At 41.1% G+C, this 14781-nt stretch overlaps 1 protein-coding gene across 1 annotated transcript in view; it reads left to right on the plus strand.

Moving 5' to 3' along the window:
• SNAPC4 (small nuclear RNA activating complex polypeptide 4) overlaps window positions 1-14781 on the plus strand; it is a 44579-nt gene that overhangs the window by 10644 nt on the left and 19154 nt on the right. The window contains exons 9-15 of the mRNA XM_032233365.1: window positions 87-159; window positions 326-490; window positions 7606-7753; window positions 9527-9633; window positions 10661-10755; window positions 12159-12253; window positions 13596-13681. Coding sequence (XP_032089256.1) covers window positions 87-159; window positions 326-490; window positions 7606-7753; window positions 9527-9633; window positions 10661-10755; window positions 12159-12253; window positions 13596-13681 — 769 coding nt within the window. The remainder of the gene's footprint in view (window positions 1-86; window positions 160-325; window positions 491-7605; window positions 7754-9526; window positions 9634-10660; window positions 10756-12158; window positions 12254-13595; window positions 13682-14781) is intronic.

Below are 14781 nucleotides of genomic sequence, written 5' to 3' on the forward strand. Positions count from 1 at the left end.
ATTTGGTGAAGCCTAAAGTTAGAACATCTGCCTAGAGAACAGCACAAATATTTTTCTAAGTGTGGCTGTATTTCCTCTGGATGTAGCATGTTGCCAGAAGAAGCTTTGCTGGGAAACAGACATGATGAGCACGACTGGGACAAGATCGCCAACATCAATGTGAGTCCACCCAGTCCCTCTGCCTAGTGCCTCCAAAATCTTCTGCAGGAACAGTGGAGGGAAATTTGCCTGGAAATGAGATTTCCCCTGTGTGTCTTTTTTTTTTAATTAAAAAAACAACAACACTGAAGTTGTGACCATTTATTCCATCTTGCCTCCTCTCTAGTTTGAAGGAACACGCAACGCAAAAGAGCTGAGGAAATACTGGCAAAATTGTGAGCATCCCAACATCAACAAGAAGGAATGGAGCGAGGAGGAGATCGAGAAACTGAAGGAAATCGCTGTCCGGCACGGCGGTCTGCATTGGGAAGTGGTCGCCCAAGAGCTGGGGGTAAGGCCAGTGAGTCTAGCCAGGATGCGGTAGAACAGGGTGTCAAACTCAAGGCCCAGGGGCCGGATCCGGCCCGTGGAGTGCTTAGATCTGGCCCATCGGATCATTCTGGAAATAGTGAAGGACTGGCCAGCAGTGCCTGTGCTAGCGAAAAAGGCATTTGATAAGATCTATAGTTGTAAATTCACCCTTGAAAGAGTCTTTGCTGGGACTTTGCTGGAGGTGAATGAGAGGAGTGATGTCGAGCTGGCCACACCCACCCTGGCCATGCCCACCCCTGCTCCCAAAGGTCAAACACAACTTTGATGCGGCCCTCAATGAAATTAAAGTTTGATATCCCTGCAGTAGAACCTATTTGTGTGTGTGTGTGTGTGTGTTTGTGTGTGAAGGGCAATTAAAAGTTCGAATGTCCGGGGACGTCTGTGGTGACATCATCATGCTTGGAGCTGAGGAACGGGAGCTCTCTAACCTCTAACTCTAACTTCTTCGTTTGGGCTCATTTCTGAGCGCTGTGGATCCTGAAGGGACCAGCAGAATAAGGGGGAAACTCTGAAGCCGCTGGGGTGATAAGGCAAATCCCACAGCGGGTAGGAGAAACCCACTAAACGGACGAGGATCTATCCCACAGCGGGTAGGAGAAACCCACTAAACGGACGAAGATCTATCTATGAGCCAAGGTGGCGCAGTGGTTAAATGCAGCACTGCAGGCTACTGCTAGATCAGCAGGTCAGCGGTTCAAATCTCACCGGCTCAGGGTTGACTCAGCCTTCCATCCTTCCGAGGTGGGTAAAATGAGGACCCAGATTGTTGGGGGCAATATGCTGACTCTCTGTAAACCGCTTAGAGAGGCCTGAAAGGCCTATGAAGCGGTATATAAGTCTACTGCTATTGCTATTGCTATCCTGCCACTTGTTTAGGACCGAAGCGATGGCAACCACATAAGAAGGAAGCAGAGAGAGAAAGCAATTGAACTCGAGACATCTGTTACTATTATTGACAACCCAAAGAAGAGGAGGACAATGCGAAGTTGGTAGAGAGGGTTAACTGGAAAGAAAGAGGCTCTGGGAAGGAGACTGTTTTTGCAGTTCAGATTTTTGCCGAAAAGAAGTGAGAGTATAGATACTGAGTTGGAATTGACAGCCTGAATAACTTGAAGGAAATTGGCTACAGTGAGAATGAAAACCTGGCATGGACAACAGGAGTAGAACATAGTAACTGCTGAGAAGACTTGGAAGGCGCAGAAAGGATTGTTTAACAGTCGGGTTGGTTGTTGACTTTTTTCTTCTTGCTCTTCCTTCTACCGTTTTGTTTTTCCCAAAGAATAGTTGAACTTACAAGTATTTGGTATTTATTCACCTCGGAACTTGGAACGGTACCAGAGACAGTAGAGAGAGAACTGCTTTGGAACGCTTAGAGGGCGTCTTCACCCACCCCCTTTATTTTCCTTTGCCGCTGGGCTTGTTGTATTAACTAATTGACACTCTAACAGTGATACTGAGGAGAGGGTAACACCTAGTGGATTATAAATTTGAACCGTGACATCTGATGGAAGAAAACCAACGGTGACATAAGCAGATATATATACATAGAGAGAAACTAATTACTAGAATTGAATACCTGTATAACTGATACAATTGAGAGACATCTATTTGTATAAGATAACAGTGTGATATATAACTCTATGATATATAATAATTAGGGATCAAAAACAGAATAGAATAATACATATGAATGTTTAGATATTGAAATGTGATATTAAGGAAGGTTAATTATTGTTAAATATTGAGATATATAATTATTGATACCATTGATATTGCTGATAAAGTAGAAGTAAAGTAGAATGTATATGCAATTGTGGGCAAGGATAAATGGGGGATAAAAATGGCAACTTCAGTAAATTTAGTGAAAAAAACTACACACAATATGATTTCGGCAACACCCCCCTCCTCAAATCAAAGATCAATTGAGAGCGCATTGGAGCTGGAGAAAGGTGGAACGATGGCAGGAACAACAGGACCAGAACCAAGAATGCAGAGTATGCAATTGATGCTCTAGATGATACAACAGACATTGACGAAAAGCCAAGAAGTAATGGCTACAAATCATGAAGAGACAAGGAGGAATCATGAAGAAATGAAAAATGAAATGGGAGAATTGAAAGGAAATATCAAAAACGTGGATGACAAAATTGAAAGGATACAGAATGTCTTAGCAATCAATGAACAGAAAATCCAGAATATCGAAACAAAAATAGAACAAACAGATCAGAAGATGGAAAAAATGGAGCTAGAATATAGACAAGTTAATAAAGAATTAGAGTTATCAATAATCTGACTTGAAAATGAAAGAGCTGCTTCTAAGCTGATTCTATCTAAGATTCCAAAACATACCGGAAGAGAAGGAGGAAGACCTGAAAGGAAAAATGATCAAAATCTTCACTGAAATTCTACAGAGAAAAGAACAAGAGTTGAAAGGGGACATCGATGAAGCTTATCGTGTGCATACTAATTATGCCAGAAGACATAGGCTCCCGAGAGAAGTGCACGTAAGGTTTGCTAAAAAAAACAGCTAGAGATGAAGTGTACAAAAAAAACAGAGAAGGGACGATTACATTTCAGGGAAAAGAATTGATCACACTTAAACAGATTCCACGGAGAATTCATGAACAACGTAGACAATACGAATTTTTAACAAATCAGTTAAATAAAAACAGAATAATGTACAGATGGTTGGTACCAGAAAGGGTATTGGTATCTTGGCAAGGGAAAAGATATAAGATAGAGAATATAGAAGAAACACAGAAATTCTGTGAAAAACACTGCAAAGGGGAAGAAGAACAAGGAAGTAAAGAGGACCTAGAAAGTAGAAGTCAAGAGGAAGAAACATCAGAAGACAAGGAAAGAAACAGGAGAGAAGAACAGAGGCAAGAAAGAGAGCAGAAAAGGAAGGCGCGAGAGGGAAAATCAGATACAAACCAGAAACAACAAAAACACCACATCTAAAGATGGACCAGGAAATAACAATTATTTCGATAAACTTGAATGGACTGAACGCGCAAAAAAAAAAAGCGCAGATGTTTAATAAGCTTAAGAAACTGAAGGTAGATCTAACCTGTATACAGGAAGTGCATATTAAAAGGGAACATAGGAACACTGGAAAACAAAAAACTAGGGAAATTATATACAGCACTGGCAGATTCAAAAAAAAGAGGGATAGCAACCTATATAAAGGAAAAAATAAACTCCAAAGAAGTCTACTCTGATGAAGAAGACAGGATGCTAATGATTGAATTAGAGACAACAGAAAAACCGATATTATTAAGTCATATATGCACAAAAATCAGAAACAAGAAGAATTCTATAGGAAATTACACATCAAAATAAACGAATTAGAATATGAAAATATTTGCTTAATTGGGGATTATAATGCAATAATGGATTTAAAAAATCGGCTATGAAAGCAAAAAGAAAAATAAAACAAAAAAAATAAATTACCCAAATCCTTTTTTGAGATGGCAATGGAATACAAAACTACATGATATTTGGAGAGAAAGGCACAAAACAAGAAAATAATATACCTTTTATTCAAACCCCCACCAGTCTCTATCAAGAATTGACATGGCTTGGATTTCATCTGGTCTATGTAATCAATTAGATGAAATTGAAATAGAAGCAAATGAGTGGCCAGATCATAATCCAATAAAATTAAGATGGAAAGGTCAAAGAAGAAGAAAAAGATGGATGATGAATTCAAATATTGTAAATCAAATAGAATACACTCAAATGCTGAAGAAAGAATTAAAACTATTCTTTAGAATGAATAAAAAAGACACCTCAATTCAAAATCTCTAGGACATTATGAAAGCATACACAAGAGGCCTTACGATTGCCTACATGGCGAGAAAAACTAGAAAACAAAAAGAGCAACAAGAATGTATGCAAAAATAACTTATGGCAGCCGAAGATGAACTACAGAAAGACCCAAAGAATAAAATTAAAAAAGAAAAAAGAGATGATAAAACATAAGATCAACTTAATAACTCAAAAGGAATTAGCACAGAAAATTAAAGCAGCCAGACAAAATTACTTTGAACAAGCCAACAAACCTGGACGATGGCTGGCATACAGATTGAAGTATGAAAGAGAAAAAAGGATGATATATCAATTAAAAGATGATGAGGGAAGAATTCAATACAAAGCAGAAGAAAAGAAGCATATTATTCATAAATACTTCGCAAAACTATACGCGCAAGATAGTATGTAGGAAATCAAAATAAAACATTATTTAAACACCGAAAAGATAACACCAATCTCAAAAGAACAAAGGGAGGCGATAAACAGGCCAATAACGTTAGCCGAAGTGGAATTAGTCCTGAAAAACCAGAAAAATCATAAAACCCCAGGGCCAGACGGAATACCAGTGGAGTTATACAAATATAACAAAATAATATTGGAAGAGCTAGGAGTGGAAATGTTTAATGAAGTTTTAGGAAAAGCCAAGATACCTGAATCATGGACAGAAGCAATAATATCGCTAATCCCAAAAGAAGAAACCAACCTACAAGAAATTCAAAATTACAGGCCAATTTCATTACTAAACTCCGATTATAAAATATTTGCAGCAATTATGGCAGGAAGAATTAAACAGGTTTTAAATGAACGAATACACCTGGACCAAAACAGATTTTTACCTCACAGACACATTAAAAATAATACGAGAGTCATCCTAGACATAATAGAGTATTACGAGGCGCATCCAGAAAAGCAAATGGTACTGGTTTTCCTTGATGCACAAAAAAGCATTTGACAACGTAATATGGAAATTTATAATAACACTATTGGACGAGATGAAATGGGGAGAAAAATTTATAAAATGATAGAGGAATTTTATAACAGACAGCTAAAGTTCTGATGAATGGAGATCTAACAGAGAAGATTGAAATAAAAAAAGGAGTCAGACAGGGATGCCCCCTCTCTCCTTTGCTGTTTATATTAACTTTGGAAATTTTATTAAATGAAATTCGGAAGCACCAGGGAATAAAAGGTTTAAGACTCAAAAATGGAGACTATAAGGCCCAAGCCTATGCTGATGACTTAGTATTTGTTCTAGAGGATCCATTAGAATCCAGTCTGAAATTAATTCAAAAATTAGAAGAATATGGCGAAGTGGGACTAAAGATCAATAGATACAAAACAAAAATGATAATCAAGAACATGACAGAAAGCAAGAAGAAGAACTGGAAGTAGCAACCAGAATGCAAATAACTAAGAAAGTGAAATACTTGGGGATCTGGGTATCGGCAAAATGTTCCACAATTAAAGACGATAATTATAATAAATTAGTGATACAAATAAAGAAAGATTTAGAAAATTGGAAAAATATTCAGCTATCACTCATGGGATGTATAGCGACAATTAAAATGAATATATTACCAAGAATCTTAATTCCTGTTGCAAGCCGCACCTATTAATCCGGGTAAAAAATTATTTCAAGAATTAAACAAAATAACAGCTAGGTTCATTTGGCAGGGACGAAAAGCGAGGATTAAACTAAAGTCAATGCAAGACAGCAAGGAGAGGGGAGGCTTAGCATTACCAAATTGGGATTTATATGCATCAGCAGTAACAATAACATGGGTGAAGGATTGGATAGAGCTAAAGAATAAAAGAATTTTGACCTTAGAAGGCCATGATTTGCAAGCAGACTGGCATACATTCCTATGGGATGATAAAGATAAAATGCACAAATACTTTCCAAATCATTTAATCAGAAGAGCGTTATTGCAAAAATGGCTCAAAATCAAAAAAATCCACTATATGAAAATCCCGAATTGGCTATCACCGACAGAAAGGACGACTCATCCAAATTTTATAGATTTGAACAAAATGCTAAGATACAGAGATTGATAGACAGGGAAATTTAAAAACAATTGAAGAATTGGCAGAACAGATCATGAAAGTTGACTGGCTAACTTACCTCCAATTCAAAACTAAATACAATAATGATACTAAATTATATGACATTAAACAGAACCACACGAATTGGATAAAATTATTCAAAGCTCAGATAGAAAGATGATAGGGAGAATATATAAATTTATATGAAGTATAAAATGGAAGAGGTAATTATGAAAGAACAAATGATAAAATGGGCACAGAACTTTGGCTATAATATTGAATTAGACAAATGGGAAAAAATTTGGGGAACAAACTTAAAAATGACACTATCAGTTGCATACAAGGAAAACCAGTACAAAATGTTTTACAGATGGCACCTGGCACCAACAAGGTTAGCTAAAATCTTAACAAATACCTCCCCCAAATGTTGGAAATGTGAATCAATATATGGAACATATTACCATTTATGGAGGACCTGTGAGGAGGCTAAACATTTTTGGAAAAGGATCAAAAATTGGCTGGAGGCAATAAGGGGGGTTAAAATAGAATGGAAACTGGAAGTTTTTTTATTAGGAATATTTATTAGGAATAAAATACAAAAAAGAAATCCAGTATTTAATACTACATATAATTACGGCGGCAAGGATTGCCTTTGCCCAGAAATGGAAAAACAAATTAATTCCAAATGAAGATGAAACAATAAGAAAGGTTATGGATTGTGCTGAAATGGACAAACTAACTAAAGAAATCCAAGGAAAAGAAGAATCAGAATTCTACCAGATATGGGATAAATGGTATAGGTGAATGGAGGAAAGAAACAAGAATCAATGAAGGAATATAACAAAACTCAAAAAATAATAGTTATGAGTAAAATAAGAGGGTTAAGAATGGTGAAATCCAAATGAGATATAATAGAAGGGGAAATAATATAAGGTGAGCGGTATCCATTGATAATTGCTATTAGAAAGAACAGGAAGCTCCTGTTCATATTGTATTGTGTAAATGTGGTGTACATCTAAGTTGTGTGTGTGTGTTTTACATGTTTGTTAATTAATTTTTTTTAAGTCACTTATCCTTTGGATATCCATACGAACCACTGAAATAAATGCATGCGTGGGTCGTCCATGCAGCCGCTCCGACTCCTCTGCCTTCCCCATTTCTCCTTCTTTCTGGGCCCGCCATGCTCCTCTCAACCCGCTGCTTCTTCTCCCTCCCCAGACGCAGCGCACAGCCTTTCAGTGCCTCCAGAAGTTCCAGTCCTACAACAAAGATTTCAAACGGAGCGAATGGACCCCTGAAGAAGACCAGATGCTCAGGCAGCTCGTGCAGGAAATGCGAGTTGGGAATCACATTCCTTACCGGAAAAGTAAGCCACCTCCTGGTGTCCTGATTGTAGCACCCGCTGTCAAGGTTCCGACTGACAAACCCAACCAAACAGAGTACATCATTTCGGCACAGAATGAAAGCAAAACCAGCTCTGGTTAATTTTCGGGCAATTCAGTGTATGAAAGTATAGAATCCTCCCTCCTTTCATTAGTGTAGATCACATTGTCCAATTAGGTGTCCAGATGTTGTTATTGTTGTGGTGCGCTGGCAGCCTGCAGCGCTGGCAGCAGAGTCGGGCAGTGAGGAGGTTGGGGAGGAACATGGGCCAGTTCTGGAGTCTGGGGAAGGCTCGGATGAGGGCTCTGAGGCAGTGAGGCGGCCAGGGCCATCTGGTAGTCATGTGCTGCCTCTGGAGTCAGATATCAGCAAAGCAGAGGAACAGGAGGAGCCTGTTCCCAGCGTGCACATTTCCAGAGCTGCCAGAAGGCAAGTACAGTTAAAACCAAAGAGGCAACTTGGGAGTAAGGCTTGGAGATGATTGGCTCCCTCCCATAAGAGATAAAAGAGGAGCAAACAGATTTGAGACTTTGCAGGAAGCAAATTTGTTCGTTCTGGTCGGTTTAAACTCTGAAGCTCCGTCTGACTCTGCTCCATTTGGCCTTGCAAAACTAATTGGCAATTAGAAAAACTAATTGCAGCATTTCAAGGAAGATAAAAGTGGTTGCTTATCAGCCTTACCCTGAAAGATTGTGGCAGACTTCTGTCGGACTCTTGACAGACTGGTTGTGAATCATTACGGGTTGTGAATGAACATAATTCACAGCCGTTTAAAAGGGTTTTTGGGACTAAGCGTGTGATTTTTACTGTCTCAGTGTTGCAGAAAATGACAGGCGTTAGACTTCTCAGGATACAGGAAAAGTTTATTTGGCAGCCAGGTTCAGAAAGCTAGCCCATGGCTTAGCATTGCAAGTTCTGAACAACCTTCATTATCGAAGCACACGTTCTTATACATTCTCAAAAGCATTGCAACACGGAAATACTTAACACATTTCTTAGTGGTTACCTTGAGGAGAAAGTCTTATAAGGAGATGGGGTCTTACTTCTCCTTTTGTTTATGGAGTACGTGTCATTAACGAACTTTAATTGAACCTTGGACTTTTGACAGAGGCTTTTGACATAGGGACATCTTGTGGTTAGGCACTGGCTTCCTGTTTCTTTTGCAAGCTCCAACTCTGTCTATGTGGCTTTTAATATAGAAGTAAAGGGGCTGTCCAGCCTGACCTAGTAGGTTTCGCACTTAATGTCCAAAACTCACTTTACATCTGCTTTATCAGGAAGCCTAAGTCAGAACAGTTATGGGAAAATCTCCACGACTCTGGCAGACACCTGCTGATATGTCCTTGGTTCCCTTGGTTAACGTCTGGAATGCACCTCCCAATGTCTCCCTCCCAGAAGTGTGGATTTCCAGCTCCCAGAATTCCCCAGGTAGCCAAGTTGGTTGGGGAATTCTGGGAGCTGAAGTCTACACATCTTCACATGGCTAAAATTGGGAAACACTGGTTTAGATTCTTGCATGACTCCTTCCAAAACATCCCCGGTTGGCATTTGAGGGCCAAAGAGGCGAGGATTTTAGGTGCCCAAGTGTGAGATGTTGGAGCAGCTGATCTTGAGAGGCACCTGGCTCAGGTAATGTGAGGAAGCCCTCTTCTGCGGGAAGGGTCAAAGCAGCTGGTGCTGAGCATAAGTGACGATCAAGCCATAGGGATTTTCTGATCCAGTAAAATACTGACTGTAAATGTTGTCTGTTTCACAGTGGCATATTACATGGAGGGGAGGGACTCGGCCCAGCTGATCTACCGCTGGACCAAGCGAGTGGACCCTAACTTAAAGCGAGGCGCCTGGACACCAAAGGAGGATGCTGTGAGTAAGGACCCTTACCTGTAGGGAGGCTCAACAACCCCTTTTGCTTAACTCCACTGGAACCCACCTGGGCATCTCCGCCAGCTCCATTTTCTTTCTTTTTAAATACATTTTATTAATTTTCTATTGATTACATTTCTTAGTGCTTGATAAAGATTGTGTTGTCTGAGTATTTAATTTGCTTAACCATACAGATTCCGTTCTTACTCTCCACCCCTTTTTTCCAACGATCAGTGAAATACCGTATTTTTCGGTGTAGAAGACGCACCTTTTCTCCCACTAAAAAGTGTGGAAATGTTGGTGCGCCTTATACACTGAATACAGCTATTTTTGGCCTCACAAAGCCCTGTCTCCACATCCTGTTTTTGTGAAAAATGGGGCTGTTTTTGCCTTCCCCCACCCCCCCGAAGCACTTTGCGGGCTTCAGCAGGGCTGGGGTAAGGGAAGGGAAAAATGCCCACATTTTAGCGAAAAATGGGGCATTTTTGCCTTCCCCGAGCCCTGCTGAAGCCTGCAGAGTGCTCCTGGTGGCCGGGGAGGACAGAGACTTTTTTTCCTGACTTTCCTCTTTGAAAACCTAGTGCGTCTTATACACCGGTGCATCTTATAGTCTGAAAAATACGGTAAGTTCCATTGTTTGATAATATTCTGTGTCTTTCTGTTCGATTTTCGACGTCAGTCTGTTCATTTCTGCACAGCCTAGTCACTTCTTAATCATCTCTTCACCTTGAGGTGTTTCTTCATCTTTCCAATATTGTGTGAAGATAATCCTCACTGCTGTTAAGATATGTAATACTAAATACATACTTTCCTTATCAATTTTTTCTGATATCATCCCTAATAAAAACAGTTCAGCTTTAAAATTGGCATGGTTCCCTAGTATCTTTGCTAGCCAACTGTGTATTTTTGCCCAAACTGCCTTTTCTTGATTTCCTCAGTTTGTTTGAAGGAGGGCAGGTGCACCCCTCTTCCTCCGCCAGCAGCATACATTCATTTGCCCCCCTTCCCTTTTGCCTTGTCCTTCCAGTTGCTCCTGAAGGCCGTGGCAAAGTACGGAGAGCGGGACTGGTATAAAATCCGGGCAGAGGTGCCTGGCAGAAATGACCTGCAGTGCCGAGACAGGTAAGTCCCACTTTGGCTGTTTGAATTGGAGGTTGCTACTCAGACCAGGCCCATCTCTGCCTGTCCTGTGTTAAATTAGTAGACTAGCGAAATACTGTGGACATAAGATACTTAGACGTCAGCAAAGCATTTGACAAAGTAGACCACAAGCTACTTCTTGGTAAGCTAAAAAAAAGCGGAATAGGTAGCATCACCATCAGATGGATTTTTAACTGACTGACAAATGAGTAGTCCTTAACGGGTCTAAGTCTACATGGAAGGAAGGAGGCAATGAGGTACCAGAGAATTCTGTCTTAGACCCAGTACTCTTCAATATCTTCATAAACAACTTAGATGAGGGAATTTGCAGATGATACTAAGCTGGCAGGAATAGCCAGCACCCTAGAAGATAGGCTCAAGATCCAGATGGGTCTTGACAGACTTGAACATTGGGCCCTATCGAACAAAATGAAATTCAAGGGAGAGAAAAGTAAAGTCTTACATGTTGGCCAGAAAAACCCAAAGGACGCATATAGACTGGGTGGAACCAGGCTTAACAGCAGTAACTGTGACAGGGATCTTGGAGGCTTAGTGAACAACCACTAAATAGGAGCCAAAAAAGCCAATGCAATCCTAAATTGCATTAACAGAGGGATGCAATCAAGATCAAGGGAGGTGCTGATAGCACTCTATAAAGCCTTAGTAAGGCCACACCTGGAATACTGCATTCAGTTTTGGTCACCACACTATATAAAAGATGTTGAGACTCTAGAAACAGTGCTGAGAGGAACAACCAGGATGATGAGGGGGCTGGAGGCTCAAACATACGACGAATGGTTGCAGGAACTGGGCATGGCTGGTCTAGGGAACATAGCCACAAAGCTATCAAATTGTCATAGTAAACAAATAAAACTATAAATTGAAAGATACACGTTTTCAGGAACTGGACCTGCCTAGTCTAGGGAAGAGAAGGACCAGGGGAGACAGGAGAGCATCTTCCAATATTCTCCAAAGCATCTGAAGGCAGGCAAGGGACAATGAATAGAAACTGAACAAGGAGAAATTCAACCTGGAAATAGGGAGAAATTTTCTGATGGTTGTTAAAATGAATCACTGCAGTTGTTAAGTTAGCAATACAGTCGTTAAGTGAATCTGGCTTCCCCCCCTTGACTTTGCTTGCCAGAAGGTGGCAAAAGGGGATCATACAGCAACGGTCATAAATATGAGTTGCCAAGCGTCCAAATTCTGATCACGTGACTAAGGGGAGGCTGCAATGCAAAATGTGAGAAATGCTCTGAGGTTACTTTTCTCAGTGCCGTCGTAACTTTGAACAGTCACTAAATGAATGGTTGCAGTTCGAGGGCTGTCAAGAGTCCCCATTGTCCAGCATAACACCTTTCTTTCCTCTCTACCTATGACTGCAGGTACCTGCATTCCTTGCACTACGACATAAAGAAGGGGAAATGGAGCGAAGAGGAGGAAAAGAAACTGATTGAGCTGACCGAAAAACACGGCAGGGGTAAGGGGAGGGGCTCCTGACCAAGATGGAGGGGGGACGTGGGGCTTGTGCCCTTGCCTGTTGTGGGGGAGGGGTTCAGCAGGCCCTAGAGGTGTCCTGTTAGTTCTCCAGAGGGTCTTAGTGGCTTCACATGAGCTCACAGAGGAAACATTGGACTGCCATTTGTCAGAAATGGTGTAGGGTCTCCTGCTTGGGTGTGGGTGTTGGACTAGATGACCTACAAAGTCCCTTCCAACTCTGTTAATCTGTTAAGGAAGATTGCCAGTCACATGAAGCCTTAGTGCCGCTTTACAAAACCCTAGTAAGGCCACATCTGGAATACTGAAATCAATTTTTGGTCCCCACATTATAAAAAAGAGGTTGAGACTTTGGAAAAAGTGCAAAGAAGAGCAATTAAAATGGCCAAAGGCCTGGAGACTAGAACTTATGAAGAACGGCTGCAGGAATTGGGTCTGGCTAGTCTAAAAAAAAGAAGAATTAGGGGTGACATGATAGCAGTATTTTAATATTTGAAGAGCTGCCACAAAGAAGAGGAAGGGGTCAAAATACTCTCCAAAGCACCAAAGAAGGCAGGACAAGAAACAATGGATGGAAACTAATCAAGGAGAGAAGCAACCTGGAATTAAGGAGAAACTTCCTAACAGTGAGAACAATTAACCAGTGGAACAGCTTGCCACCAGAAATAGTGGTTGCTCCATCACTGGAGGTTTTTAAGAAGAGTCTAGACGGTCACTTATCTAAAATTGTATAGGTTCTCCTGCTTGAGCAGTGGGCTGGACTAGAAGACCTCCAAGGTCCCTTCCAGCTCTATTCTATTCTAAACCTGATGCACTTTCCAATGTTTTGATTTTTGCACGGAGAGCAGAAAGCTGGCTATATGCCCTGCTCCGTCTTCTGTGATGGGCGCTTTAAAAATCAATGCTTGTCTTGCCTTATTGGACGTCATCCTTCATTTTGGATGGCTTTTTAAGTTTTCTTAGCCCCTTTCCTGCAAGAAATGCAGCATCGTTTCTGAGAGCGATCCTCAGAAAGGCTCCCCAGTCCCAAAGGTGCTTTTTTCAAGAGGCAACTGGACTCCCTGGTTTTTCTTTGAAGATGTTTTGCTTCTCATCCAAGAAGCTTTTTCAGCTCTGAGAGAAGAAGAGCTGAAGAAGCTTCTTGGATGAGAAGTGAAATGCCTTCAAAGAAAAACCAGGGAGTCCAGTTGCCTCTTGAACAAAAGCACCTTTGGGACAACCACGGATGACTAAGGATCTCCACAGACAAGCCTGCTCTGCTTTACAGATTATTTTAGTTCCAGGAAGTCAGGAGGAAGTAATTCCTTTGTTCTCTCTCTTTTTAGGCCACTGGGCAAAAATAGCCTCAGAGTTGCCCCACCGTTCCGGGTCTCAATGCCTAAGCAAGTGGAAAATCTTGCTGGGGTACCGGGTGAGTTCAGCTCTTCCTTATGCCATGGTTTTTGTTTTGTGATGTCGTAAGAAAATTCCAATAGGAAACAAAGGCAACAACGCAAGCAATAATTCTTACTTTTAAGATCAGAGGTTTATTGTCTCTAATAATTTGGAACCTGAGAAATGAATAGATATAAAAGATGTAACAGCAATAATACACTGCATTAATGCAGAGGGCCAATGGGAAATAGCAAGTCTTACAAGGACTGCTATAAATCCAAGAGCTCCGAGCCGATCCTGAACCCATCCTTTATACTTTTCTTCTAACCACATACTTGCTTCACAACCTCACTAACTCTCACTGTCTGCGAACACCTGTGTACATTACTTTCAATTCCTCTTTTCCAACAGTTTCATTCTTCCTGTTTTAAACGAATCCATACAAGTGCATATTTTAGGAAAACATATTTCACAGTTAACAATGGTTCAGCAGGATTACAAATGTTTCTGGTAAATTTTGAAATCATCCTAGCTGAAAACTAAGAGCTGTATCTCTTTCTTCTGCGACCTTCTATTACCCATAGCAACTCCGAATCCGACCGAACACTACTAAGAGCCTTCACTAGGACTTATTTAGTGGTGATACGGGTGGCAAAATGTGCACATTTTCCCACTCTTATTGCGTCTGCAGAATCTTGCCCAGCTGCCCTGTTTAGGATAACCCGCTCCCTCCTTAAAGGGGGGGAAGCGGGGGATGCCTTACAGGGACGGGCTGAGGAGTTTGCCCAGTTTCTGTCGGACAAAATCGCTCAGATTCGGACAGACCTTGACTCCACTTGGACAGAACCAGCGGAGATGCCGGGGGAGGGTCTTGCTCAGATTTCCTGGAATGAGTTCCAGCTTGTCACCCCTGATGAAGTGGACAAGACCATGGGAGCGATGAGTGCCTCTACCTGTTTACTGGATCCGTGTCCCTCCTGCTGGTTTCGACCAGCAGGGAGGTAACACGAGGCTGGCTCCAGAGAATTACGAACGCCTCCTTGCAGGAGGAATCTTTTCCACAACCTCTGAAGGAGGCGGTGGTGAGACCCCTCCTCAAGAAAGCCTTCTCTGGATCCAGCTATTCTTAAAAACTAT

Source organism: Thamnophis elegans, chromosome 16 (assembly GCF_009769535.1).
Source record: "Thamnophis elegans isolate rThaEle1 chromosome 16, rThaEle1.pri, whole genome shotgun sequence".
Taxonomy (NCBI): Eukaryota; Metazoa; Chordata; class Lepidosauria; order Squamata; family Colubridae; genus Thamnophis; species Thamnophis elegans.